The sequence below is a fragment of the Synchytrium microbalum genome (assembly GCF_006535985.1).
Source record: "Synchytrium microbalum strain JEL517 chromosome Unknown SmJEL517_scf0059, whole genome shotgun sequence".
NCBI classification, from domain to species: domain Eukaryota; kingdom Fungi; phylum Chytridiomycota; class Chytridiomycetes; order Synchytriales; family Synchytriaceae; genus Synchytrium; species Synchytrium microbalum.
This window is the reverse complement of record NW_022158408.1, coordinates 1-26,533: the sequence shown is the minus strand read 5'-3', so window position 1 is coordinate 26,533 and position 26,533 is coordinate 1. Positions and strand designations below refer to the sequence as shown.

Below are 26,533 nucleotides of genomic sequence, written 5' to 3'. Positions count from 1 at the left end.
ACACACAGAATTTCCCGTCAACGATTATGAGAGAGGGCTGGCCTTAGAGGTCTGTTAGCTTTGTTCTTGCATCATTCATACTTCCCACAGACTGCTCATATGTCATCCGCACTAGTATCTTGACTTTTACCCTCTAATGGAATGTCGACTTCAGAAATTCATGTCTAGACTGCCAGCAGAGTACAGACTTGATAACTCCCTAAAGTTCCTGGCAGCAATGTACACGGGCATGACCCCATCAGATCTATGGTCGATTGTATTTGTCAATATGTTGTATCATGCAGCCTTTGTGGACCTGAACAAGTGAGGGAAACACGTTTTAAAGTTCGCAAGTGCCAACACTTTGCACCCCATTAACCGAATCTCGTAGACCGAAAGTGATTGTTGCCTTCAAGACCAAGACCGCCGAGGATCTAGTATTAGATCCCAGTGTCGCAATCGTGAAACATGCTTGTATAAGCATTTGCAAAATCCTTTCATATACCATCATCCCTCATAATCCCAAATGGGAATCCATCTCCGAGTCTGCGCATTTCATGCCATGTATTGCTGGATCGGTGAGTTTGATTTGCCACATATTTGGATGCTATAGGCCCTTCTTGACTAAAACGACTACCATACCCAATAAGGCACTCGCTACTTTAGCCTGCCTCCCTGGACAGGAGCATCTACTTAAAATGGCCGACTTTGCTATGGAGAGTCTCAAATGCATTGATGAGTCATCTGTAGCGTTCAGGGCTAAAAGTGGGCTAGCTGATGCATTGCAGAAAGCGAGGACACGTATTGAATTGAAACGTCTTGTACAATAGCCAGAAAAGGGTGCTAACTACCAAAACACAGAAGAGAATTCTATGGATTGGCGTAAAACAAACGCCCTCCTGAAAAGACTGCTTGTACAAACATTGATTGCCTCTAAATTTTTAAATATCCAATTCTCATCTAGTTTCTTATTGCAAGGTCTCAATCTGATTTATTAATATAGTACATGCACTACCAAGAGAGTTTCGAGGTTGCATCATTTGATCAAGACCATTCTTTGAAAAGTTCATTGCACACTGGAATCACGAACAGATATTACCCTACCGATCTTTGGTTGAAGTTGGATTGGATGCAAGTCACCTCAATTTCAGAATATGGTAGGCCTTCGTGCGTATATCACTTAAGAGTAGGCAAGGTATATACACAAAGAATTTTCGATTGTAGAAAATCGCTTCCTCAATGTTTGTCTTGCGACGGGAAGATAGATTTCGGCTGTGAAAGGTTTTTATTGGTGTATTACAACTGCTCTTTTTTATACAAGGTCGCCTAGACCTTAAATCCACGACTTGCACGTCTTCCACGTGCCTTTTCGAATTTGCGTCCCTTAGAGCGGACGAAAGGCCTACAATGACAACGAATGTCAGGAAACGACCAAATCATCACAATGCCACAGCACTACAACAGACACGATGCTTACTTGACGGAAGATCCAGGTTTGCCAGCAGCGCCAAAGTGCCTTACGGCTTCACGAGCGTTCTTTGGACCACGTAACAAGAGAGTTCCCTTTCCCAATGGCGATCTTAATGCCAACTGGTCAAAGGTCAATACTTCACCACCAGCCTTTATGATACGGGCACGAGCAGTGGTAGTGACTCGTAGAGCACATACGGTCAATTTGGGAATCGTCAACATTCGTTCGTCATTTGTTACGGTTCCTACTAGTACACAGATTTTGTTTGTTTTTCCTTCAGCGAATTCTGCGAGACGAGACAAGGATAGTGGTGGTTTGTTGACTCGAGACATGAAGAGACGTTTTAGGATGACCTTGTTGAATTTGGATGGTGTTCTTCGAGCCAAGAATCGATACAACTAGATTATTGTGGTGTACGAGTTAGAGGAACGACAAGTAGGAGTGTAGAGTTTGCAATTCATAATTCAATGGTCGTGTCTGCTGTATGATCTCTCTCTCCAACAGTGTCGTCCAACATTTGCATGTTTTCTAAGTGATGTCCAGATGCTCGTCTCACCTTGACCAATAATCGAAGATAAACATCTTGACTCTTGGGTTCTTCCCTGTGACTGTTTCGTATATGGTGCTTCCTAATATCGATACCCTAATTCATGTTAAAGTGTGTTAGCTTTACATGAAAATGCTGCATCTGCTGACAAGCTTGCAATATCAAGGAAAGTTAACAGATTTTCAGGGCAAGTAGATGAATTCCGTGACGATGCATGCATATACACTATCAACGGGCGTCTCCCTTCTCTCCTACATACCATATTTGCCGATGGATTCGTTCGATAAAGTGCTTTTGTTGAATGGATGTCTGCTGCTTTGATAAGCTATGACAAACCATATGAGAGTACAGTGAAGTGAAGAGAGTTCGTATCTGAGTATATCGAATCCTTACGATTCTTACGATTATGTATATTCACGATTAATGTTACTGTACGCGTAGCTCAATCCTTCTTGTCTTTCGTTCAAAACCAAAAACATTCATGAAACGTGATATCCAGCAAGTTTCAAGGGATGATGCCTCAATTGATCCAAAAATTATCATAATCCATGAATTATGCACGATTTTCCTTATTTTACCGACTCGAATCTGACCAACCTTTACACCTGTACATTTTGCCAACAAGTTGAATTGTCAGAGAAATGACACACCACACCACCTTTTGCTCACCGCAACCCGTTCGTCTCATGCTAAATCGTGCTTCCTCAACACTGGTACCAAGGAGATGACCGATTGGCTACTGAAAGACACCGTGACTTCCAGACGCTTTGCAAGCAGGGTTGGGATTCAATCAAACGTCAGCAAGTGCCATTTTTGTCGAAACTTGGTAAAATACAGAGGTAGCTAAAACCGGATCACCTGGGATCGTGCCAAGCTTTCACCTTCAAGAACCGCTACCATCCAAATCAAGGCATCGACATTTCAAATACGCAACAACATTTTCAAGCGCACGATGCCTACCAAATTGCAGCCCGTTTCATGCATTGCAAGCTTCTCTGGCAACTCGGATAGTGTGTATGCCATTGACGCTTATTGGAAGTGTGGGCATATACCATGCAGCAGACTTAAAAAGACTGGCAAGTCAAAGAGGAAGGTTGCACCCGGAAACAACAATGTTGATGAGGAGGTCATAACCATGGTGTCCGGTATGTTTGTATTTTTGGTGAAGAGCTCCGCACGAATGCCGAGTGAAGTCCTCTTACACCTGCGATTGTCTAGGCTCGAAGGATCAAAACATGTATATATGGGACGTCAAAATCTCACCTACTCCCTCAAGCAAGGAAGAATTACAATGTACAGCAATACCCAAAACCAAACTCGCTGGTCACGCCGGCGAAATATTCGCTCTCGAAATCATGTCGGCCTCGTCCATACCCACATCTTCACCAGACAGAGATTCAACCGTTTCAAGACATCCTGTTGTAGATGTCGTCAGCGCGGGAGACATAACGGTGCGAGGGTGGAATCTGATGTCAGGTGTTCAAGTCACCGCATTGCATGGACATACTGGAAATGTTGTTTGCTTGAGAGTAAGAGGCCGAAGAGTGTTTTCTGGATCTGTTGATACCACGTTGAGGTCTTTTAATCTGGATGCGGGGAAGGCTATGCATGTGTTTCGTGGGCACAAAAATGTTGTGAAGTATGTGTTGATGAACCGTCATGATGGATATGCAGTTTCTCTGACCAACAGCATTTTTCTAGCTGTATAGATGTGAACGATACAGAAGTATACTCGGGAAGTGATGATATGACCATTATCAAGTGGAGTCGAGCAGTACGACTTCGCCACTATACTGTCATGTGCCTGTTTTCTTGTGGTTCTAACACAAACCACGTCATTTAGACTGGAGACGCAGTAGCAGCACTCGAAGGCCACACAGACGCAGTCCAGGCTCTTCAACTAGACGAGAAGGGTGACTATTTATACAGTGGGTCATCGGACTGCACTATTCGTGTTTGGAATACCAGGGTAACGATATCTGCGTATGCAGTCATTGAAGCTAGGATTCACATTCTCCTTTGCTCAATCTAGACAAGCAAAACAATCAAAGTCTTCAAAGGTCACACAGAAGCCATAAAGTGCCTGCAAGTAGTTGGCGGTCTGTGTTTTAGTGGTAGCAAGGACAAGACGATTCGTGTGTGGAGAATTGATGTAAGCACAGTAGCAAAAAAAGCCTTTTGGTTGGTATCAACACATTGAGATAAAGTAATCGTTGACCTCTTCTTAGACCGGAGACTGTACAGCTATACTGGAAGGCCACACAGATACCATACATTCCATCAAAGTATTCGACAATATCCTATACTCTGGAGGTGCTGATAAACTTATAAAACTGTGGGACTGTCGACACCTAATAGCTTACGCATCGCGTCCGTGGTGGAAGAAAATGCTGGGAATGTCATAGAAACCCAGACACCCCTTTCTTTTACCCTCAATATATGTGAATATGGTCTCTTTTTGCTCAACTTGATGTAATGCGTGTGAAAACAATTGAGGCGCGTCCGTGCAATGTATCCGAATTCTTTGTCAGTGTCACGATAACCGAACTAGACCAAATCTCAGCGGCATTTTCCCTGCAATGGAATTCTATTATCATGGACGTAACAGCTTCAGCAACTCCACGTCGCCCCACTGTCATTCACGTAACAGCTTTAGCAACTGGCATACTCTTCACTAGTTTCCGTCAATTCTTTTGGAAGTTTGCGTCCATTAAGAAATGGGCCATTAAGAAAAGGGAAGTTGCATATCAATTGTATACTAGTGGACTTGCTTGTATGAGGAACAGGTCAAAACTCCATCGGCCTATTACTCTCAGCCAAGTGAGGATCAAGAAGGGTAAAACAAACAACATAATCGACGCAAGCAATCTCAATGGCGAGATGGAAAAGAATCCCTCGGAAGCCAAAGCTCCATAGGACCATTGACCGCAACGGTCCCGCTACGCAACGGAATGACGAATGTCTGAGAGGTCTTCTGGCTCTCCTGTCTGAAACCCCCGCTAACTTGCATCGCTTTGTGAGAGCTGCAATAGATCATTTTCCTTTGATCTGCAAAAATTACATCACTCAGTCTCTTCCCACCTCTCTCGCTGCTGTTTTCTTGTTTGATCAGAAATGGTGTGTGGTGAATTGAATCTTGTTGCTGCTGCTGCTAACTGCAGTATACTGCTTGTATGGCTATCGATCCCGGCGCAATGGGATCGAGAACCAATTGTGGTTTACAGCACGCCGCCAGCAAGGCGGATCTCGGTGCCTACTACAATCGGCAGTGGCAACACGACTGAGAATCTCTACTCTGGTAAGAGTGTTTCTCGACGAGCACATATGAAAACATCAAGCTGATTTGAATGTCTCTTGGTTAAGCCGTGTATCACGCCAGTCCATTAATTCAGGAGTATATTCTTGAATACAATGTGGGGCAAATACTGTGTCCAGACACCGGAGTTCTGACCATGAGCGCAACATGCTCATCCAAACATGGCACCAGTATGTATCCATAATAATGCAAGTTGATTTTATCTCCAGATTGTTGACCAGACCCCATTTTATCTTATACCGATTTCTTTGCGTTTGTCCTAGCCTTGTTGAACTTACTGTGTGTTGTTTTCATTTATTTTACGGCTCTGTTGCTGCGCTTTGCAGTCCAACATTCTCGAGCTTATTCAAAGTATGTCTTTAGAAAAGTCACCTTCTCGTTCGATCCTGTCTCGTGTCTAACAAACCTTATAATCCAACCCAACAGATATGTCAAGTCAATCGAAACTCACATAGTTGAAAGGCTTCGCGCCGAACTCATCTTAGATGGCCAATTCAACGATGTATGAATTGATTCAACAGTTTTGCATGTCTCTGTCTCCCTCAAATTGACTCTCCCAACCTCTACCAAAAACATTAGATGAAGCTCTTTCAAGACAGCGTGCATAATTTCAGACACCATTTCGTAATGCATACGCCGCAGAAACAGCAAGGCATCGTGAAAGCCGTGAACGCAAATAAGCTACTGGTTTCTCAGAGCCAGACACGAAGATACGGAGGAACTGCTCCTGGATTAGGGATCTCGAACACTCCGTGCCAGTATGCGGATTAAAACTTCTCTCGTTTTATCTCAGCTAACAATCAATTCCGTTCAATCAGGTACATGGGACATTCTATAAATGCTTGCCCATATCTGACTGAACGCAGGACTCATTTCGATTTCGTGATACATCTGAACGAGTATCGGCCAGCAAAATGGGAGACGCGTGTCGCAGTTTTGCCTGCACTACCAGAGCGCAAGTGTAAAAATACAATAATCGGCATTGTTGACTCGAATCCAAACTCTCAATATGGTCTAAAACAACTTGGTACGTCCATTTTCCAATAACGGTTTCGAATTGTATTCTAAATCTGTTTAAATACACTTGTCTCTAGCATGGCATTGCTCATCGAGCTTACAGGCACGTTCATGTACCACTCTGCAAGAGCTCTTGCACGCTCGCATACCCTTACACGGCATCAGCATGCCCGCAGATCCAAGCACATGTAACGTAAATCTTCTAAAGTGCCTGATCGCAGTGTATCGCTCTCGTATCCAGCTACTAAACGGATTTGTACCCCACAAGCCACGAGGCCCAAATCCCGCAACAACACTTCCAGTAAGCAAGAGAGCATTACTGACACGACGGCTGTTGAAATCGAGTCAGCCTGCACGATTCGTAGAAGACATATGTAGTGTACCTGTGACTGTCTCTACTGTGTCTAGCCAGCCCAAGTCTCCTGCTCCTTCCACTAGTATTGCCCCGCTGCCGCTACCGACTCCTACAAACAAGTCTCCGATACCACCACTAGCACCCATCCGAGCTCTCTCCTCGTCGTCTATGCCCAACACCACCATTCCACCCCTCCGAATCCTCGTTGTCGAAGACAACACCATAAATCAACTGGTAATAACCAAAATGCTGACGCGGCTCGGCCAACGCATACCAGACATAACTATAGCAAACGATGGTGCGGAGGGTTACGAAATGATTCAAGCAAATCCAAACAAGTACGAGGTGGTACTGATGGATATTACAATGCCGCGGATGGATGGATATGAATGCACGCTAGCTATACGATCTCGGTGTATGGACGGAGTTGCGCCATGGATTATTGGATTGACTGCAAATGCATTCTGGGAGGATCGAGTTAGGTGCCATCGGGTTGGGATGCAGGATTTTGTGTCAAAGCCGGCAACGCTGGAAGATTTGAAGCAGGCGTTGCAGCGATATGTAGATCAGAGGAATTTATGATTATGCGTCGCTTCGTTCACCCTCATCATATGTGAATATCGTATATGCTTTCTACTTTTACATATGATAACTAATTTAAATAGATTTTGCGATGAGGCCGCTCTTACATACAAAAAAAGACAATTATAAATCCATCTGTAGCTTCAACCAAATTTATTGAATGGCGGCGGCAATCTTAGCGGTCAGTTCTCGTCTCAGGTAATCTTTGTAACAACCGGTGACAGTTGGTGTGTCGTCCATTCTACCATTATTGTGCCAAGCATCGAGAGAACGAAAAAATTCTGTATGTACCGAGCTCAACACTTGTTTCACGGTCTGTAGCGATACATTCCATACGTTGGCTGAAGTCTGTTCGCGAACAATCTATGAACAAGAAACTGTGAGTTTGGCTAGACTTAAGGGCCCATCATATGCATATTGGCTCAAAAACCCCCGACTCGTGCATCATATCAGACAAACTCACAATAATATTATCTTGTTGACACCTCTGCCACATACTCCCGTTATCATCAACAATAAGAGCGTCTGCAACCGGTTCACGGCCATACTCTCGTTTCCACAAAAAGGGATAAATCGCTGTCAAATCTTTGGGCGGCCTTTTCCCACCAAGGAATAGAAATTCCTGGCGTGCTGAATATCGGTTTGCTATACGACTTCTGGCTGGATCAAGGACGTCAATGACCATATGGACATAGTCTTCTTGGCCTAATGAGCAGACACTGACTTCGAATAAGCTATTTAAAAAGAGTGAGTTGTGAGACCGACGGGGAAGGGGAGGCTTTGGAATGTCAAACGACACACTTCTTGGCCCAGTCCAGAAAGGCATAAACGTCTTCTGCTAGAACTATAGTCCTCCCGTCACGTAGTCTTGCGATTCGTGATGGCTCAACTAGGCACAAAGACGACATGTCGGCAACAAAACAAAACCTGGAAGATAGTCCTTATCATTTTATAAACTTTACCTCTCGCAGCTTGTTCAACACTCAAATTTCCCTTCATACTCCCAATCATTCTCACCAGCGTGTCATCCAAATCCAACACCAACGGCAATTTACGCTGTCGAAGCAAATTTATACTCGCGTTGTGTATCCTCGGTAACAAGTCAGCGGCTTTGATAAGATACCCAAAGACATGTGTTCGTTGTTGCGTCGGTTTCAAGTGTAACTGCCATATCTCTCCATTGACATCCTTCATTTCTATACACGCCATGCGTCTCATCCCACACATTTCAACAATGAATGGATGCGGTTCTGCGTCTCCCCAGTTCCATTGCAGGACAAAAGAGTGGCCGTTACGGTTGTCAGAGGCCCAGTGCAGAGACGTGTAGAATGATCTGGGGAGTTGTTCAGGGAGAATGTTGTACCTTGGTTTAAAAGGAAGGGAATGTGAGCTTTGGTTTCAAATTCAATGTGGGCTCAGATACTGTACCGATCCTCAAGCACCATCTGCGTAGGCAGTCCCTCGCGAAAAATCTCATGAACCACCATAGGTACGACAACACCGTCAGGCAGTACAAATACAGGCTCCCAGTCAATGTTTGATGGAATTGAATTTGTAGGCGATACGATTATAGGCGATCGTTCAACAGCATTGGTTTTTGCATGTGCATCCGGTGCTTCGGCTTGTCCGTCTTCTTTGGGAGATGTATGCTGAGGAGCATTTACACGATTCCAGGAGAATACAGCTGCATTTGCGAATTTCTAATTTATCAAACGAGGTGTATGAGCTTGCAATGTTTGATTGTTGTTTTGTATCAAATGTGTGGTTTTTGATGTTGATTTGTTTACTTGAGCCATAGCACGTGAAGCAAGTTCATCCAGCTCTATCGGTTTTGATGCAGGCTTGAATTCTCCAGACGCAGTTCTCTTGATTGCTCCTGAAGACTGGCCATATTGCTGCTGATGCTGATTTTGCTCGTGTTTGACATGCATGGTTTCAAACTGTATAATAAGAAGGTTGCGTACGCTTATTTGCTGTATGTTAGGCTGCCAGCGCGCATTCTATTAATGGCTTTTCATCGGCTATCTTGTATGTGTTGCATCGCTGCGTTGTCATCTACGCCTACTGTATAGAGTTGCACACATCACACACATTTTTACAAGTAGATGAAGGCGATCCTGGAAGGCGATGAGCATTTATATATCTAATATCTACTAGCAATTACACGTGATTTTTTACATTCTATATAAAGAGGTCGAGAAGCGTTTGAGAGACATCATCCATAAATAATCGATTCGGGTCAGATGAGATCAAAGTAATCCTGGACAAGAGCTGACGTCCTATGGTAACATCAAACACCGTTGACGAGAATGTCGATCCATGTCCAGTAATCACACACCTGAAGAGCAAAGGTAAGAGCATGCGGAAAAAAAGCTCAAACGACAAACACCAGTCATACCATTCAGATTTCCCACCCCTTACAAGCTTACGAGAAATAGCAGACGCCTCAACCCATTCCCATACTCCATCATTCTCCGCACTCATCGTGATCTGTTGTGCTTGACGAGAAATCACATCCAAACAAGCCAACCTCACTTCTCGTGCCAAGAAATCAAACAATTGAGAGTCATCTACTATAGAATCCATGGTGGCATTCGATACTGTAGACTTAAGTGATACATTCGATTGGTTGCTGCCGCTCTTGTTACTTATGTAGCCTTGAAGGGGTATGATTAGTTTACTGATGGTGATTGTCCACTTGTCAAAGAGAGTGACGGTCCATTCGTGCTTGTCTGTAGACACGGCACGTGTCAGTGTTACCGGTATACGGGTCGCGATAGGTTCAAATGTTTTGGTCAAGACACGGTGTAGTGGCAAGAATGATTCCTGCGCAGAAACGGCTCTAAGAATGCTCAATATCATATTGATCTTTGCCCTAACAAGTCAAAAAGTTAGGATTATACGTCAATTCCAATCTCGAGCAAGATCCTACTTTTTGGGAGTGGCAGTTGAGCCCGTCAAAGCAATACGTTCTAGATGGGACCTGCGTTCCCGATGAATCGCACGTAGCCCTTGTCGTGCCAACAACTCAATCAATGTGACATCGTAATCAGTTATTGAATCTGGTGGAGGCTGATAGGTTGCTTCATTTACAAGTTCGAACCGTAGTGTCTTGGTATCCGATATAGGTAAGGATACAGATTTGGAAGCGATACGAGCTTGACGAGACAAGTATGGATCTGATGCTATATCAGACAATATCTAGTTCCAAAACGTGGTGTAAGTTGCCTCCATACAGTCATAGAAAAAAGTCAAAACACTGACTCGTTTAAAGAGCTCAATCTCAAAGGCTGTCGATTGAGCAGCTAGCAGTTGCATAGGAACTGTTTGTGGTATGGTGACATCTATAGGAACACGAAAGTTTTAGTATTTTCTTTGTACACTAACTATCCTCTGCTCGTTCGAAATCTTACCTGTCTTCACGAACTTTGAAGTTCTAGTCTGTGATTGACCTATTATAGAAGCCACCATACGCCTCGTCTTCTTATGTTTCAGTTCTAATCTAACCTCTTGATCTTCTCCACCATCCAATCGACGCATGACAAAAGCTTCACAGCTTTCAAACGTTGATCCAGCTAACAAAATATGAGAAGAATGCGTTTCAACGATGGTGCTCAGATTCAACAACTAGTGCCTCACCTGCATTATATCCATAATCAACATAATATTCACGAATCGGCGTGGGAGCTACTCCACCGCCTTCAAATGAAGCTCGTGCTCGTAACCTTGTTTGTAGAAACCATCCAGCCCTTCTCATATTCGGCACATATTCTTCAAAGAAGGAGTGCTCCGATTTCAACAAGTTTTGAATCTTTTCGGCTGATTTGTTCAATGTGTCTGATACCTGTCGAAGTGCCTATATACGTGGTCAAGACGGTTGAGTCAAGCCCTTGAACAGAGTCAAACTTCTGAAATGCCATAGTTGCACAAAGGTGATCTAATAATCCAAGACATCCAGGAATTTGATTTAAAGTTTGCTTACATTATCTTTAGCTCCCAAGACGGTCTGCAACTCTTCTATTTGACGTTCCAACCGTGGTCCTTTACGTCCATCAGCTCGTATCATGGTCAGTTGCGATGCATCATCAGTGTAAGGACGTGATGGATATGGGCCACGTGTACCAAATACGAATCTTTCCACAGTTTGGTTTAATAAATTCATCTCAAACCTTGCTTGCCTAAAGGAAAAATGTGATGATGACTGATCTTTGCAAGGAGATGGCAGCGTAATAATAGCTTGCAATCGTTCACTTACTCTACAGCGCGAATAATTTGCACTGTCGGATAGACTTTGGGTGGTTCTTCCTTGCTGTTCTTGGTCTCGTTAGCTTCATCATTGCCAGCATTTAATGTCTTTTGCAGTCGAATGCGTTCTAGATTTCTAGCTAGCTTTTGTGAACGCGTCGATGGCCTATTAGAAGGATCAATATAAATATCAGAAATTGATTTCCTGCTTTGCTACTTGCTGTTCTGAACAAGCTGGACACGCTCAATTTAGAAAAAAGAACAAAAAACACTCACACTTCGTAGACTTCGACACCATCCGGCGAGATATCTTGAGCAATGGGAGAGTCTTCCGGCTCCAGAGAAAGCAATAAATGGCTCATTGCTTGAGAGCTTGGAGCCATGAATCGCTGCGATCGATTGAGCGACCGAATCGACCGAATCCAAGCAGAGCTCTCGAGTACCTGTTTGAGGCAGAGGGACTTTTGTTTCGCGTTTCGTTCTCTGGGAGTTATGCAGCGTATGCAGAGATGCGGCGGCTTAGCTGCTCTGACGTGGACGCGTCACCAAGATCCCGAACAAACATGAACCGATGACAATGATCTACACAGGGAATCCTAGTAATAAAACGAAACGCGTGATATAGATCTGCGGCCTCTCTTGTATACTCTCTCTCATTCTTTCACAACATCAAGTACATGTTTCCAGTTGATACTCCATTTACTACGGTTGTGTTGTTCCATCATAGCTATAAAACTTTCCACTATCCTCAAGTTTCAATCCTCCGACAACCTTAATGATGCTAGTAGCTAAAACATCAGGCCTTCTAGCAAACGGCGGAGCATTCGCTGCAGTGATCCCTACAGCAGTTGCTAGGTCTGTCAAGACTAGACCAGGCTAATCGCGAGAATGCCGTTAAAGTTTTGGAGTCACATGTACTGGCAAGGATTTGGTGGTATGTTGCATTACAGGCACTACATACGTGTAGGGAAATGATGGTGATGTCCTGTACGTTCCAGCGAGCACAACAGTGATGGCATTCAAACCAGCCTCGGCAGCTCGATATGCGACATCATTTGCGAATACAATAGTCTCGGGGATCAAGGTCATAGACGCCACCAAGGTGGATACATTGACCACTTGAGCTTTGGAGGACGCTTCAATAAGAGGGAGCAATGCCATTGTGACATAAAAGGGGGCCAGAGGGTTTGTACTGATTGAATCTAGGAAATCTTTGCGTGGCTTACCAGGCATCAAGATCGATGAGTGTACCCTTAAAGCCCAAACAGCAGCATAGCATAGCAAACCTACACTTCTTCCAACGGTTTCTCCTTTGGCATCATACCAAGATTATTAATCAAAATGTCAACATGGTCCCAAACTTTGGAGACTACTTCGCCAAATGCAGTTACGGACTCTTCATTGTCTCCGTCAAATGTGAAATTGTTTACGGATTTTGGCAGATTAAGCCAGGACAGTGGCAGAAGCCGGGGTACGGGCAGTAGCGACAATGCGAGAGGTGGCATCTTGGAGGAGATAGTGTTTGGTTAATGCATGCCCGACAACCTAAGGTGGCAAGTGAAGGTTTTTGTTTATAAGCGAGTGGACTATTGGAGACACCGCATGTAGGGCACTTACCCTGTTAGCACCAGTGATTACAATATTCGACATTTTTCTCTGAATTTTTGGAGGTGGTCGTTATCGATATCGATGGATGGGAGCTGTTTAATCTATCGATTTGTGTACATATGACTTACCAGGTTCATGGTCAAGGCGATCATGAACTGGAGATGCAAACGATAAGAGTGGTTTGCCCGAGCCTATTTTGGATAGTTGTATATATTATAAACACTGCAAAGTCTTAAAGAAATGAGTCTTGTGTCGTGTTCAAGCAATTGTTTGTCATTTGTGAGTTTATTTTTCGAGTCGTTCTTCAGTTGTCCTGTGCAGTTCGCAATAGTTTCAAGACTACAAATATCGTCTCGTCTTCTTGATAATTGCAATCCATAGTCATCATCTTACTACATTCGCATCTATAGTCAAGAAAGCTCGAGAAACCAAAGTTCAAGAAACTCAGTCCAAACACTCGACAGCGTGCTTTTGGTTACAATGGATGTCTTCCCGTAGACTTTTGTAAATATTTAACGCCGTCAAAGTCGAAAATTGCTCGAGCGCGGTCAAGTTTACGGTGCGAGGGGGGTTGTTAAAGATTTATGTTTAGCAAGGGGGTACCCCCCCTTCCTCAAAGATTTTCAGCACACCAAAGTTTATAATGTTATGATGTATGAACTTATCTGCTGTAGTTCTGATGGTTACTTGCAAGAAAAAGTCGAGGTTTAACACCAGCCATCAACACAGTTAGGTCGCTTGCCTCAGATCGCTCGTTTGGTTCAGTTCAATCTGTCAATTATGCTAGAAGGAGGTGGCAGACGCGATCGAGATTGACCTTTTAACCCGTATATAAACCTGAGGCAGCGGGGTAACCAACTTTACAAAACTTTGCAAAGTGATTTTGAGCTTTATATAAATTCGGTAAAAGTCTGCGGGAAGACATCCAATTATACATACACTCGACAGAATTCAGTTCCTTAAACTCCAAATCTTCTAGGAGGGGGGTGTGTATGAGGGCCAAATCTCGACAGTTCGAACATATGAATTTCCCTAACCCGACACCTTTAGACGTGTTAGTGAAGTCAACTCGTAGAAGGGGTGTGGTCTAAGGATTCAAACTCAACAGCAGCAGCTTTTTGAATCAAGACCTGTCGAGTCTGGGTACATTCGAAGTGAAGCCTGTTGAGTGGTGAAGTGTATTAAAAGAAGGCTCGTCATCTTCTTTAATTCAAGCCTTCCTCTGTGGAGCCGTTGACTCGGTGTACATTGAGCCCGTCGAGCGCTCCCACTTCACTTTGAACATGTCGAGTGTGCACTAATTCACTTTTGACCATGTTGAGTGTGCACTATTTCACTTCTCTGTTGTGGAGTTTCATAAGAGAGCTCCGGAAAATCAAAATCGGAGAAAGTGGGTGGACGAGAGACGCACCAAAACAACAATAGGGACAGCGTGAAATGTATCTTCTGCTGCTTCCAAATTGTTACCATTCTATTTCAACAGTGTCGTGAGGAAGAATATCTCGGTACTTGACGTGTACAGCCTGTTTTTCAACACCAATTTGTCAACCTAGTAATTGAGCGTGCTGGCAACATATCTTGAGCTTTTTCAAGCGGAGACTTTTTTAAACATACAAATCGTGATGAATTCTGATAGGCCCTTAGCGTTACTCTCTTACGAGACACTTTGGAACCTTCAGCAACTTAAATCAGTTACGCAACACCTAAGAGTGCAACAGCAGACAACCCACGTCGTATAAATTAGCTCTCGTTTACCTGTAAAAGCAAAGATCTCTTATAATGCATTCTTTTCAACTGGTTTTGGGATTTCTCATTATCATTGGAATTGCATCTGCAACAAACACCCCAGCAATGTTGGAAAAAGATGACAGCCTAAATAGCATCCTTGTTACTTTGAAGACGATGACGCGAAGAGCTGGAGAGGTATGAATGCTTTCGGGATCGGGAATTGTTGGACATTGGTGTTCACATTTTGACATCTTCTTAGGACAAACGGAGGCTGATGGACTCAAAACGTGTTATTGCGCAAGATTACGCTTTAGAAATTTCGGTATATGTACACCATATGTTCTTCAGCCGGCTCAGTGGTTGAAAGTGGAGTGGAAGTTTGACAGCTGTGTCAGAATCTTTCTTGTGCATACAATTTTTAACACTATCGCTGTACTAGAGTGACCAAAAATTGGCTGATATGGGGAGTGTAAACAAGCTCAGTCTTCTTTTCACTCCAGAGCAACTTGAGGCTCCTCCGAACCCATCGATGTCTGAACTCGAATGTCAAGTCCTGGCAGAATATCATGCTTACCTCCTTGAGATGGCTGATGGTGTTCTGGTACGGCTATTACCCTTCTTGAACCCCAATTATCAGACATATCTGCCAGGATTGACCCTAGAGACGCTTGAGACGTTGACGGAACGCAAGACCACAATAATTAAGTTATTTTTAGACCATACTACTCTTGAACAGCAGTATAGAGCTGCTTCGTTAGGCCTCTATGTCACTGCATCACAGCCTGAAGTTGTGGCGGAACGAATACCACTAGTAGAGGATATAGTGACTGAGCAGACCAGTCATGAAAATTCGTATGGAGAAGCAGTTCCAGGCTTAGAAAGTCATGCATCACAGCCTGAAGGTGTTATTGAACGAATACCCATAGGAAACGACAAAGCGTCACTATATGCAAATCATGAGGATTTGTATCGAAATGCTCTGTTAGGCCTCTATGGTGCTGCATCACAGATGCCTCAGCCTGACGCTAGAATAGTAGGAAATAGTATACTGGTGACATCTGGTAACGATGCTGCAGAGAATAGTCGTTCGCTCGCCCTACAATCAGACAATCCACGTATGGACAACAAGGCCGAAACATGTATCGATTCCGAGTCGTACTTAAGGTGTGATGAAGATTTCCTCGAAGTCTCAATGATTTTGGAGAAACCATCTCAGCCTGAATCTGTAGTTGGCGATAATATGGGCGGAACTTTTGAATTACAATGTACTCGCTCACTCGTGCCGGAATCGTGCAATAATTTGCACATGGAAGACTGTATCTCTGATCAAGAGTCAACGAATGTCCAACAGGAGGATAATGATCAAGATGTAGTAAATAGTGTTGAGGTTAAGCCAAAGTGGTCTACTTGGGAACAAGATGAATTTTTTGAAGCTGTAATGGCTCTAGAGATGGATTCTGGGTTGGAGGAAAGAAGTAGGCTCGAGCTGGGGCCTCCAATGTCATCAGCGGCGGCACCACCACTCAATGATCCGAACGCACATGCATCACAGCGATCAGGCTCGATGCGACTGAGAGAGGACAGTGGATATGTAAGGCCCAATGAGTATAGTACAGATCGTCTAGTGTGGGAAACGGAAGCATATGGTGGTAGTATTGAAGGACCCAAGAGACCACGTCTTGGTAACTAGTGACTATAATGGTACTTTATAAGCTCAGTAGCTCTAAGTAAAACCAACTTCAGCGATAGGCATTTATATTATTCCTCTTTTTCTGCCTTTAAAATAGACGCAACCGGTATTTCGCAAAGACAGTGTAGCTTCAATAACTGTTTTAGATGCAAATGCGAATACCACCAAAATATTGTTTTTTAACATATGCTATTGCACATGTGCTGACTCCTCAAATACCAAAACTCATTCTTTCTACTTCCCAAGTGACCTTTGCCGACCATATGAGCGGATAGAACCATCATGACTATGACGATGCTCCAACGAGTCTTCTCGAGCTCGTTTTCCACTTCGATTTCCAACAGACAGTGATCTATGAAGCTCCTTTATAGATTCGACAGCCTCATTATGTGCTCGAGATCCCTCGTTCCATTCTAGTGAGCTTCTGGGCATTCTATTATTATGTGACGACGGATCCATATTGGTACCTATCTCGATACGACAGAGAGTACTTCCTAGTTGTGCCTCAGCAGGTGAAACAACAAGAGGGTTGCTTTCTCGGACCTCTTTCGAATGGTCTCCAAATACGATTGATGCGTGTGGGTCAAAATCGAGGTGGTTCATGTCATACTGCGTTATATCATTTATTCGTTGATTGGCGGGTTGTTTGCCTGTGTTTTTGGTACTGGGTTCGTTCGATTGTTGTAGCTGATTAAATACAGGGTTGAAGTTGAGTATTACATCGTCTGGGACGTTGAATCCGTATTCATCAATGTTGTCAATATCAGGAGGAGAGCTGAATAATGGTTTATGGTCGGTAGGTCCTGCAACCATGGTTTGGATATCCTCTTTGAGAGACGCTCCTGCCTCGACAATACAGTAATTTCTTACGGTATTCATATAAGCCACACATTGGTTAATCCAATCATCCTCTTCTTGGCCTGGCTTAATCCAAGGGTCTATTCCATTTTCTTGTGGTGCGATGTTATCATGATTCGATTCATGGGCATCTCTAATTACAATATCATCTTTATGTGTTTGGACGGTTTCTCGTATCTTGGCACTATCAAGGATTTCGAGACTCTGATTGATGGTCTCCCAATTGAGATTCCAAAAGTCTCCCAAGTCATTTTGAGCGTTGTTGTCCACATCAAAGGCAGCACTTGCCTCAAGTTGACCTTCTGCGACATACTGATTCGTGGCAGCGACATCTTTATTACTTGCACCCTCTTCCTTGTCAGGCTTGGAAGGTTCACCTTCTTCAAAAATAGGATTTATAGCAGTATTGGTGTCATCATTAATACCAAAATACTGGCCACAGTCAAATTCATTGAGCTCACGATCACAAACCAAGTTATCTGTCCAGGTGCAATCAGCCTGCCAGTCATGTTTCCATCCACTTTCAGAGTCTATGTTGAATTGAGGGGCTGGATCGTCTGATACTGCCGCTAATGACGGATCGTTGGAACCGACGGTGGTAGGAGGAGTCGATGCGTCAGAAATCTCCTTTGGCAAGGCTACGGGACTATTGATTGGATCATTTCTGGGCACTGGTATTATTGATGCATCATCATGTTCATATTGGTTGTCATCGATATCAATATTACGTTGGTGTAGACTGTCGAAGTAAAGACGACGAAGGATTTCGTATTTGGCTTTAAGGCGTTCAGCAGCTCGAAGTCGGCGTTTCAAAGTGGATTGAGGCTCAATGCTCTTTCCAGACTTAAGGGAGGCCGTGAGTCTTGAAACTTCATTTTTCAGTCGTTCCAGAATCATAGCATGATATTCACTACGAAAAAGAAAGTTCTGAGTCCTGAATGCGTCCGTATAAGTTATCTAGAAGTTCTCACTATGCCAATCTCACTTCATCGTCAGTCAATGTATCTGGACGCTGGTGCAACTTCTTGTACAAAATCAATGAGGTGAGTGTGGCAAAGACGTCAGGTGATTCAACTTGAGTCTATCAAAATACATGATAGAGCCATCAGCGTCGTACAATCGTGGTCATCAAACGTTGACAATTACATATGCCGACAGTTGTTTACGTAGTTGTCCTAGTTTCATGATGGCAAATCGAAGTCTTTTGTGCTGCATATTAGCTTCTAACGCCGTTTGTTTCTGCTGAATCTCTTCCGAATACTCGGGAGAGACCTATCGTTGATGAAGGCTGGCACAGTTGCTGAGCTTGACAATGCAGTGTTTTATGGCACCTCGAGTCTCCTGCAACGCACAAGTACCGAGATACAGTTTGAATCTAGAAATATCTAGTCGAGCTTTTGCTGCCACCAAATTGTGATAAGCACTTGGAAAAGCAGGTGAGCTTGAGGTGTTACAATTGCAAGTGCAACGAGTTGTTGGCTTACGCTATTACGGAGGGGCAGCTTTTCATCACTTCAGAAGGTGACTGGAGAAGTTTGACCACTGGAAGGGGAATCTGACACATATGCAACTCTTCCAGATAGGCTGGTCTGTTTTCACTCTATTCTGACATGGTTCAGCTGCGCATTAGCTACGAGCAATCACAGCATACTGACACCTACCTGCATGGCATGGAGGACAGCTGATGTGACTGGCCATCCAGCTTGAGTTTTCTAAAGAGAAAATACCTTTCTCAGAAACGTGGTTGGTAGAGCTGAAAGGCACTCTCAAGCCGACAGAAAACGATCACCTACCATCTGGACATCAAACCATGCCATTTCCAGCAAGGAGCGATACCTCAAAAGTTTATGTCTTGTAATGGGTTCTGACATCTGCGGTCCAGAAACACGAGCTTTTCGACCGCGTCGATTGCTTGATTCTGCAATTTCCGGGTGATCGATATGTATAGTATCCTTTTGGATCATGGCTATAGCATATTCATTAGCCAGCTGGCGATGGCGAGAAATAAATGAGTTTAAGGCATCAAACCGATTGTCAATAATTTGCTGTTGTTCATTAGACAATGTACGTCCTAAGACGAGTTTGTGAATCCTCATAACATCAAATTTGGCCTTTTCTGCTACTAGAAGATGGTAATTCCTATCATGAAATGATTAGGTCAAAGAGCTGTGTTTCGGTTGGCTGTCGGTAAAATTGCTCTTGAAAGTTACTTGATGAGCTTCAAGACGGAACCCGGCTGCGAATCATTCGGTGGCAAGTTCAGTTCTTCCGTATTGAAGTAGAATGCCAAAGCAGGTGGGAAAATAGTTGTTGGTTCGTATGGGAGTTTGACAGGAACGTTCTGACACAAAAAAATTGTGGTCAACACCTCAAACTCTTTCGTGTTCAGCGAAACCAGGCATAACAGAGCTCGATTGATTTGTTCTGATGATATTTCCGATTCCCCAAATAGAATTTTCTACGACAAAGCGGTTTGACACTCAACGACAGAGGTATTCCCAATTGCTGAGCGAAAGTGAGTGTCTCACCTCACTGAGATGATTCCAATACACTTCAATCTTTGACAGAAGATGCTCCGCTGGTACAATGTCATAGTCTGAGGCACGAATGCATGGAGGCCAAACAACGACAATTAAGAAGCTGATGACGAGGATTTGGGACAGGTACTTGATGCTCATCGTTGGGAGGGAGTTCCTTGAGTATGATGACAGTCAATTTGAAGAATAAAAAGGTATTGGTGCTGTCAAGTCGGCTGTTAGTCGTTTCCGTATGTGAAAACCGTGAAGATTTGATGTGTGGTGCATCCACAGGTAAATGACTTCATACCGATAAGGAGTGGCAGAATTCTTAAATGTGACTGTTATCTGTACTGTGCCTCATTCAACCAATTGACAGCCGGAAAGCCTAAATTGATATGAATTGTTGAGATGTCGTGATCTGAAGACGAATGGGTGCTGATGGCAAGCTAATCGAACTAATCCGAAGTAACTGAAGTTTGAAGGTATTATAATAAATACCCATTGAGATGAATACATCAGCGCTAGAGGCTTCTGCAACTACATTACGATGTCCTCTTTTGTTCAAGTTGCTGTAACCAACAATCAGAAGTGTTCTATATGCCAATAGAAAAAGCCATTCTTCAAATACAGATAAGGATAACGTGATTGCATGTCTTTACTCTTTGAACTTCCTCCAATCGCTGAAAAGATGGTAATGTCCATTTGCGTCCATTTTTGTTGAAACAGACTTCCGAGCTTTCCACGTAGGTGACGAAAGGACAATGCAATCACCGACGTATTCCAAAAATTTATTCTCGCTAATCGTAAATATACAAAGCTATTGATCAAATACGGTTCAATTCTTCCAAACATTAAAGCCACCCCACCGTTGACCTTGCTTCGTGCTGGTGCACTTTTATATCAAGTAAACCGACAAACAACCATTTTGCAACCATGAGAACTGTAGGGATACTGCTCTATGATGAATTTGAAGCTTTAGATGTACGGTATCACCTCCCATTTTTGAACCTCGTGACATTGATCTTACTCATCGTTTTGACGATAGGCCTATGGGCCCTACGAGTTTCTGTCTGGAAATCCGTTTATGAAATCGCATTTCAAAGTGGTAACAAGTAAGAAGCTGGACGTTTTGTGTGGTCTCTTACATCAAACCAAACATATTGATTTGTTTCCATAGTTACGTCAGATGGCAAACCAGTCAAGATTCATGTGGGACAACAGGTCGAGGCTCACTATTCTTTCGAATCGTGCCCTCATCTGGATGTACTCTTCATTCCCGGTGGCAATGGTTGTGAAAATGTATTAAAGCACCAACCAACGATGGACTTTGTAAAGACTCGATCCGAGAAGGCAGAATTCGTTTGGACAGTTTGTACGGGGTCTTGGATACTGGCTGCTACTGGACTATTGGATGGCAAAAGGGCAACTAGCAATAAAATGGTTTTCGCAATGGCAAAAGGAGTTCGTCCTCAAGTAAACTGGATTGAAAAGGCAAGATGGATTGAAGAGGGCAAATATTGGACATCCTCAGGAGTGTCTGCTGGAATGGTATGTAGTTTGATGGTGTTTACTGTATCAAGTTTACGAATTCGTGTTCTCATATCTACTTGGATTAGGACATGATTTTCGCCGCTATCTCGAAACTGGTCTCGCCTCAAGCAGCCAAAAATGTTGCAGATGCTATTGAATATGCACCACATACTGATGCTAGTTGGGATCCCTTCTCGGAAATGTATAAGGGCACTCCAGCCAAGCTGGAAGTTGCTAAACCACCAACCAAGAAAACAATCGGAATCTTCCTATATGACATTTACGAAGCCCTAGACGTCTATGGTCCCTATGAGCTTCTTGGGTGCCCACTTTTGGAGCCATTCTTCAATATCGTGACGTGTATGTTGCAGTGGTAATGGTCTGTTGTCGTCAAAGTTAGCTCCACTCACGTGAATTGTCACTTACTAGTTAGCAGAGATGGCAAGCCAGTCAAGATTCACGTGGGACAAACCGCATATGTGGACTATTCACTGGAGAGTTGTCCACCTTTGAATATTTTATTCATTCCTGGAGGATTTGGTACAATTCGAGTGCTCTACGATTTCGAAACACTGGCATCATTGAAGGCGAAAGCCGAAAGGGCTGAAATGGTTTGGACGGTATGAAGCGGTTGCTATCACCGGAGAACGAGGTTTCAAGCGCCCATGTCTGATAGACTTTTCCTTCTAGGTTTGCACTGGATCGTGGATTTTGGCTCAAACTGGCTTGCTATATGGAAAACGTGCCACTAGTAACAAGATGCTCTTTTCAGTGTAAGCCTTGAGCTCGGAATGTTGTTAGTGTGAAGTAATTGCTGACATGAATTGACCGATATATAGCACCTCTGCGTTTAAGAACATTGATTGGGTCGCTAAGGCGCGATGGGTGCGCGATGGCAAGTATTGGACTTCATCTGGAGTCTCTGCTGGTAAGTCACAAGGGGCGGGTAGTATGACTCGAATATCAATACTAACTCACACAACAACACACTTGCCCCTAAAAAGGTATGGACATGATATACGCCACAATATCAGAAACTCTCTCGCCAGATATGGCAGCTGCGGTTGCAAAATATGTCGAATATGAACCACATACAAATTCAGAGTGGGATCCATTCCATGACGTCCACATCACCAAAGCAAGTCTAATCGCACGAATTCAAGGCCGACTTATGGCTTTCGGAATCTGGACTCTGATCTCAATCATGTCGCTATTTCGACGACGCTCTAAATTGTAGTCACAAAGTTTGGGTACGAAAAAAAAACATGTATTGCTGTACTGTAATGAGAGCTGGTTGTCGTAGCGTGCACGTAGAGGCCAGAAATGGAGAGTTTCAGCGATCCGAGCTGGTATACAGATTGTTCCATGAGGTTCCGTGGTTTAAACCCCGCCTGACATGTGAGGTGTCACATTAAAATCGTGAGTTCCACCGCCGCATCAACAAACTAAAGAAACAATCAATAGCCATCTTAAAGCACCTTAATCTCAACTCTTAAACATGAGTAAGTGCCCACTGTTCCGTAGCCTTCCCAAACCTGTTTCATGTATAGTTTGGTCCATGAGTCTTAACCACACATTTTGCTTATAGGCGTACACGACATCGTCAAGGAAGAATTGGAAAAGGGATACGAAGCATTCGTAAGTTCTTGTGTCAAAATATGATTTCGATGGTGCTTTACATGGTGTTTGGGTTGCGCTTTTGCAACGATCCGACATCCTCGAAAATGGCCGAAGCTTTTTTTGCCATCCAATCATTACAGCTCAATTATATGTGCCATCGCATTTTGCATTGAACTAACACTCTCCGTTCTGACATGTAGCTCAAGGGTGATGTTACCTACATCATGAAGAACTGTACGAAGACCGTTTTCTTCCTATGGAGACTCACAGTTTGCAAGGATATTTCTAACCAATTCCAACTACTAGTGGCCAGCGCAGACATCCCCGTCACAGTCAACACACCCGGACTTTCCGTATCCGGTCAACACAAATTCACCGAATACTTGGCTGCCAACCAAAAAGCTTTGGCCGGTGTCTCCAACATGAAGATTGAGCTTATGGAAGTCAAGTTCCACCCAGGCAACAAGGCTGAAGCTGTACGTTGTGCTTTTAACTGAATCTTGACTCATTCTAATCAAACGCTCGTCATCTATAGATCCTCCACACCAACTTCACCAAGGGAGGCAAGACCTACGATGATGCCAAGGAATCACAGATCTGGTATGTGTATTCCTGGTTGAAGCTATCTGGAAGCCGTATTGTTGGTCTTGCTTAACACTTGATTTAAATAGGTCATACAGCGATGCTGGAAAATTGACTGCCATGGTCACTGAATACCACGATGTCGAAACTGCCAAGATGTTACTCGCTTAAACTTTGTGTGGACGATTCAAAAGAGCAGAAAAAAACATGAACTCGTTTGTACTGTTGAGTTTGTAAGCCTCATCAATATAGTCAAGCATATAGACTTCGAACGAATCATTTGTTTTGTTCGATCCTATCTGATTTGACCATTTGTCATGTTGAAGAAGGGCTAGATGGGAGACTTCGCGTCCAACGATGGAAAACAACTTTTCACAAAACAACACGAGGTTACTTCAAGGCACATCGCAATTGAGAATACGATATATTGAGCACTCAGTGCGTATGATACAAGCGCTTATATGTGCCGCTCTAGTCAGATCCTGAGCTCTTTAAAATGACCGAAACCTGGTGACGAATTGTTGTTGCTTTTCGGGCTGATGAAGCTATGAGTGAAGCTATGGATAACTGAGGACACTGTTTTAACAAGCATACAACAAGGGAATTGGCCTCGCATTGTTATGCTTTCTCAAGCGGCCATTATAGTCTCTAATTCTGCTCTTCAATATCTAACTCTGTCTCTCTCTTCTCTACTACAAAACAACCACCGTAAAAGTATGGGAACTCCATTCATGAAGAATTCACGCTCAATGCGAACCCTTCGCACCTCTACTTGCATGCATTCTTGCCCAAAGTCAACGTGATGTGAAATTTCGGAGCTGTTGCATGCCATAACAACATAGCAAGCACCAACAGCACACCTAAAACATTATCTTTTCATGCACCGTTAAAAGCATGTTTACTGCCGTCTTGGTCTGAGGCACGGCGAATGCAGAATACTAAAGGACATCAAACACGAACACTTCCGTGCCGCAAAAGCATTTGAATCAAATCAGTGCCTTCGATGTTAGTTTCAAGTAGACTGACCGTGGTATTCTCGCTTTAGCAACTCAATTACATAAACTCTCAAGAAAAAACAACCCAACCTCTAACAGTACTGGTCTACTCGGGTGGCTGTCACGGTTATCAAGTCAAAGTGAGGTTGACTACTGATGACTTAAAAGATTATAACTTTTAAGCTCCATTCCAACGCCTTGTCACTTTCCTTTTGTTTCGGCCGACAAATCCAGCATGTATCTCACACTAGATTGGTTGAAAAGAACAGCGCCAAAGTCATCGCTGACACCATATCTCTGTCTCTCATTGAAGATCGAAGTTGGATCACATGCAAGAACTCATTGGATCGAGTTTTCAAGTAGCGCAATTGCGAAACGTCAAGTGCGAGCTGACGCAGCGGAAACAAGTCAAAAGTTTGACACTGAGTTTGTGCTTTCAGAAGTAATGAGGCGGTATGCGAAATTTTCTTTCTTATGTGTGATATATACAACGATACCATTTGATCTAATTTAAGCAGCTTGTTCTGGATCCCTTCGTTCTTCTACTGGCTCTTCTATCACGAAAGATCATGTCAGTAGTGCGAGCAACAGTTTCTCATTCGTCAATTTGACGAAAAAGACTTGCCTTACCAGGCACCGACTGACTCTCGTTCGTCACTTGAAGCTTCTTGGGAAACCACAAAAAGTACTAAAAAGATCCCACGTCAGTTTCATGTACCTGCGAACTCACGAGCAGTAACACACACCTTCGGAGTAGCAGCCTTATAAGCCTGATAATCGGCTCGTCCACCGTATCGCTTCTCTGCACTAGCTTCTGCTAACGGCACTCCAGAAACACCCAATATCAGTCCAGCTACAAATAATGGCGATATGATTGACACGAATTGCCAATTGTCTGTGAAGCCGTGGATGCAGAGTATCCACATCCCGAGCCATAGAACGATTTCGCCATGGTAGTTTGCGTACCGGCAGTATTTCCATATTCCTGTTTCAAAGCACGCAAGATTAGTACTTGGTGTTGCGAGTGGTTGGAAACAAATGTGAACTCACCAGTCGATATGAAATCTTTGCGATTCGTGAGTTTGAAGACGAATTTAGATGTGTCGGCAATTACTTCAACTAGGAAACCGTACACCCATAGTACAATGCCGACGTAGTCAGACCATACGAGGTTTGGTTCGTTGTATGAATCATTTCCTAGCACGATCCAACAAGGCAAGGCAGTCTGAAAGCAAAGAATAAAGAGTAACATGTTAGAGCAGCTGCTGTTGATAATATTGCTTAGAATAGCAATTCGTAGTCTGGTCCATTTTTTTTGTTGCCCTGATCAAGAACCCTTTATGATCAACCAGATCGCTGCTTACCAAGTAAATCCAAACCACTTGAAGCGCCCAATACACTGAAAACTGCAACGGGTTTTCCTTGACACCATCAAACCGAGCGTCTTTGCCCTCTTTCATGACTCTGATGAACAAGAAGGTTCCCAATCGTACAGCCCATATGCATACTAGGGCAGCAATTATGATTTGACGGGGCGTCAGGTTTGACAGTATGTCGTCTCCATGTCGATAGAGTAAAGAAATCAAAATGCAACCAATGTATGTCACTGATCCTGACAGATCGTAGAATTTCTCAGTCTATTGAAGGATGAAAGTCAGTTTCTGCCGTATAATTGATGTAAATGTGTGAAAGATTGACCTTGAATATGGCAGCAAACACAAAGCAGACGAACTGAATAGCAAAATCCAGTAAAAAGACGGCGAGCAAGTTGATTCCTACAGAAGCCGTCATATTGACTGATGAATGTAGGTGCTTGAAATGTCCAGATCGGTCTTCGTTGGTACTTCCGCAAAGGTGCCAATCGATTATCAATGAGTACTGCGAAAGTTGC

General features: G+C 43.5%; 7 protein-coding genes across 7 annotated transcripts; 3 read left to right on the top strand and 4 right to left on the bottom strand.

Annotated features, from left to right (window-relative positions):
- Positions 1-1,305: 1,305 nt before the first annotated feature.
- Positions 1,306-2,259, bottom strand: SmJEL517_g05789 (uncharacterized protein; the record flags this gene model as incomplete). The annotated part of the gene is made up of 4 exons (XM_031171715.1): positions 1,306-1,381; positions 1,457-1,848; positions 2,007-2,093; positions 2,257-2,259. 4 exons carry the CDS (start codon positions 2,257-2,259, stop codon positions 1,306-1,308), a joined length of 558 nt encoding a protein of 185 aa, XP_031022300.1.
- A 690-nt stretch (positions 2,260-2,949) lies between these two features.
- SmJEL517_g05788 (uncharacterized protein) lies at positions 2,950-4,402 on the top strand (the record flags this gene model as incomplete). The annotated part of the gene is made up of 6 exons (XM_031171714.1): positions 2,950-3,142; positions 3,216-3,636; positions 3,699-3,771; positions 3,841-3,966; positions 4,030-4,149; positions 4,226-4,402. 6 exons carry the CDS (start codon positions 2,950-2,952, stop codon positions 4,400-4,402), a joined length of 1,110 nt encoding a protein of 369 aa, XP_031022301.1.
- A 709-nt stretch (positions 4,403-5,111) lies between these two features.
- SmJEL517_g05787 (uncharacterized protein) lies at positions 5,112-7,267 on the top strand (the record flags this gene model as incomplete). The annotated part of the gene is made up of 5 exons (XM_031171713.1): positions 5,112-5,295; positions 5,769-5,815; positions 5,893-6,071; positions 6,132-6,340; positions 6,408-7,267. 5 exons carry the CDS (start codon positions 5,112-5,114, stop codon positions 7,265-7,267), a joined length of 1,479 nt encoding a protein of 492 aa, XP_031022302.1.
- Positions 7,268-7,420: 153 nt separating this feature from the next.
- On the bottom strand, positions 7,421-9,198 carry SmJEL517_g05786 (uncharacterized protein; the record flags this gene model as incomplete). Its single annotated transcript, XM_031171712.1, has 6 exons — positions 7,421-7,630; positions 7,731-8,001; positions 8,069-8,156; positions 8,230-8,630; positions 8,696-8,967; positions 9,055-9,198. 6 exons carry the CDS (start codon positions 9,196-9,198, stop codon positions 7,421-7,423), a joined length of 1,386 nt encoding a protein of 461 aa, XP_031022303.1.
- Positions 9,199-9,448: 250 nt separating this feature from the next.
- On the bottom strand, positions 9,449-11,874 carry SmJEL517_g05785 (uncharacterized protein; the record flags this gene model as incomplete). The annotated part of the gene is made up of 9 exons (XM_031171711.1): positions 9,449-9,605; positions 9,666-10,142; positions 10,200-10,468; positions 10,532-10,611; positions 10,681-10,842; positions 10,907-11,123; positions 11,250-11,445; positions 11,523-11,678; positions 11,789-11,874. 9 exons carry the CDS (start codon positions 11,872-11,874, stop codon positions 9,449-9,451), a joined length of 1,800 nt encoding a protein of 599 aa, XP_031022304.1.
- An 8,974-nt stretch (positions 11,875-20,848) lies between these two features.
- On the top strand, positions 20,849-23,818 carry SmJEL517_g05784 (uncharacterized protein; the record flags this gene model as incomplete). The annotated part of the gene is made up of 12 exons (XM_031171710.1): positions 20,849-20,896; positions 20,961-21,027; positions 21,093-21,463; positions 21,532-21,805; positions 21,875-22,065; positions 22,136-22,218; positions 22,285-22,373; positions 23,034-23,083; positions 23,266-23,299; positions 23,372-23,541; positions 23,601-23,665; positions 23,737-23,818. 12 exons carry the CDS (start codon positions 20,849-20,851, stop codon positions 23,816-23,818), a joined length of 1,524 nt encoding a protein of 507 aa, XP_031022305.1.
- Positions 23,819-25,152: 1,334 nt separating this feature from the next.
- Positions 25,153-26,520, bottom strand: SmJEL517_g05783 (uncharacterized protein; the record flags this gene model as incomplete). The annotated part of the gene is made up of 6 exons (XM_031171709.1): positions 26,341-26,520; positions 26,007-26,279; positions 25,693-25,867; positions 25,389-25,627; positions 25,273-25,330; positions 25,153-25,196 (listed from the first exon to the last, which is right to left on the bottom strand). Exons 1-6 carry the CDS (start codon positions 26,431-26,433, stop codon positions 25,153-25,155), a joined length of 882 nt encoding a protein of 293 aa, XP_031022306.1. The 5' UTR covers positions 26,434-26,520.
- Between the last annotated feature and the right edge of the window lie 13 nt (positions 26,521-26,533).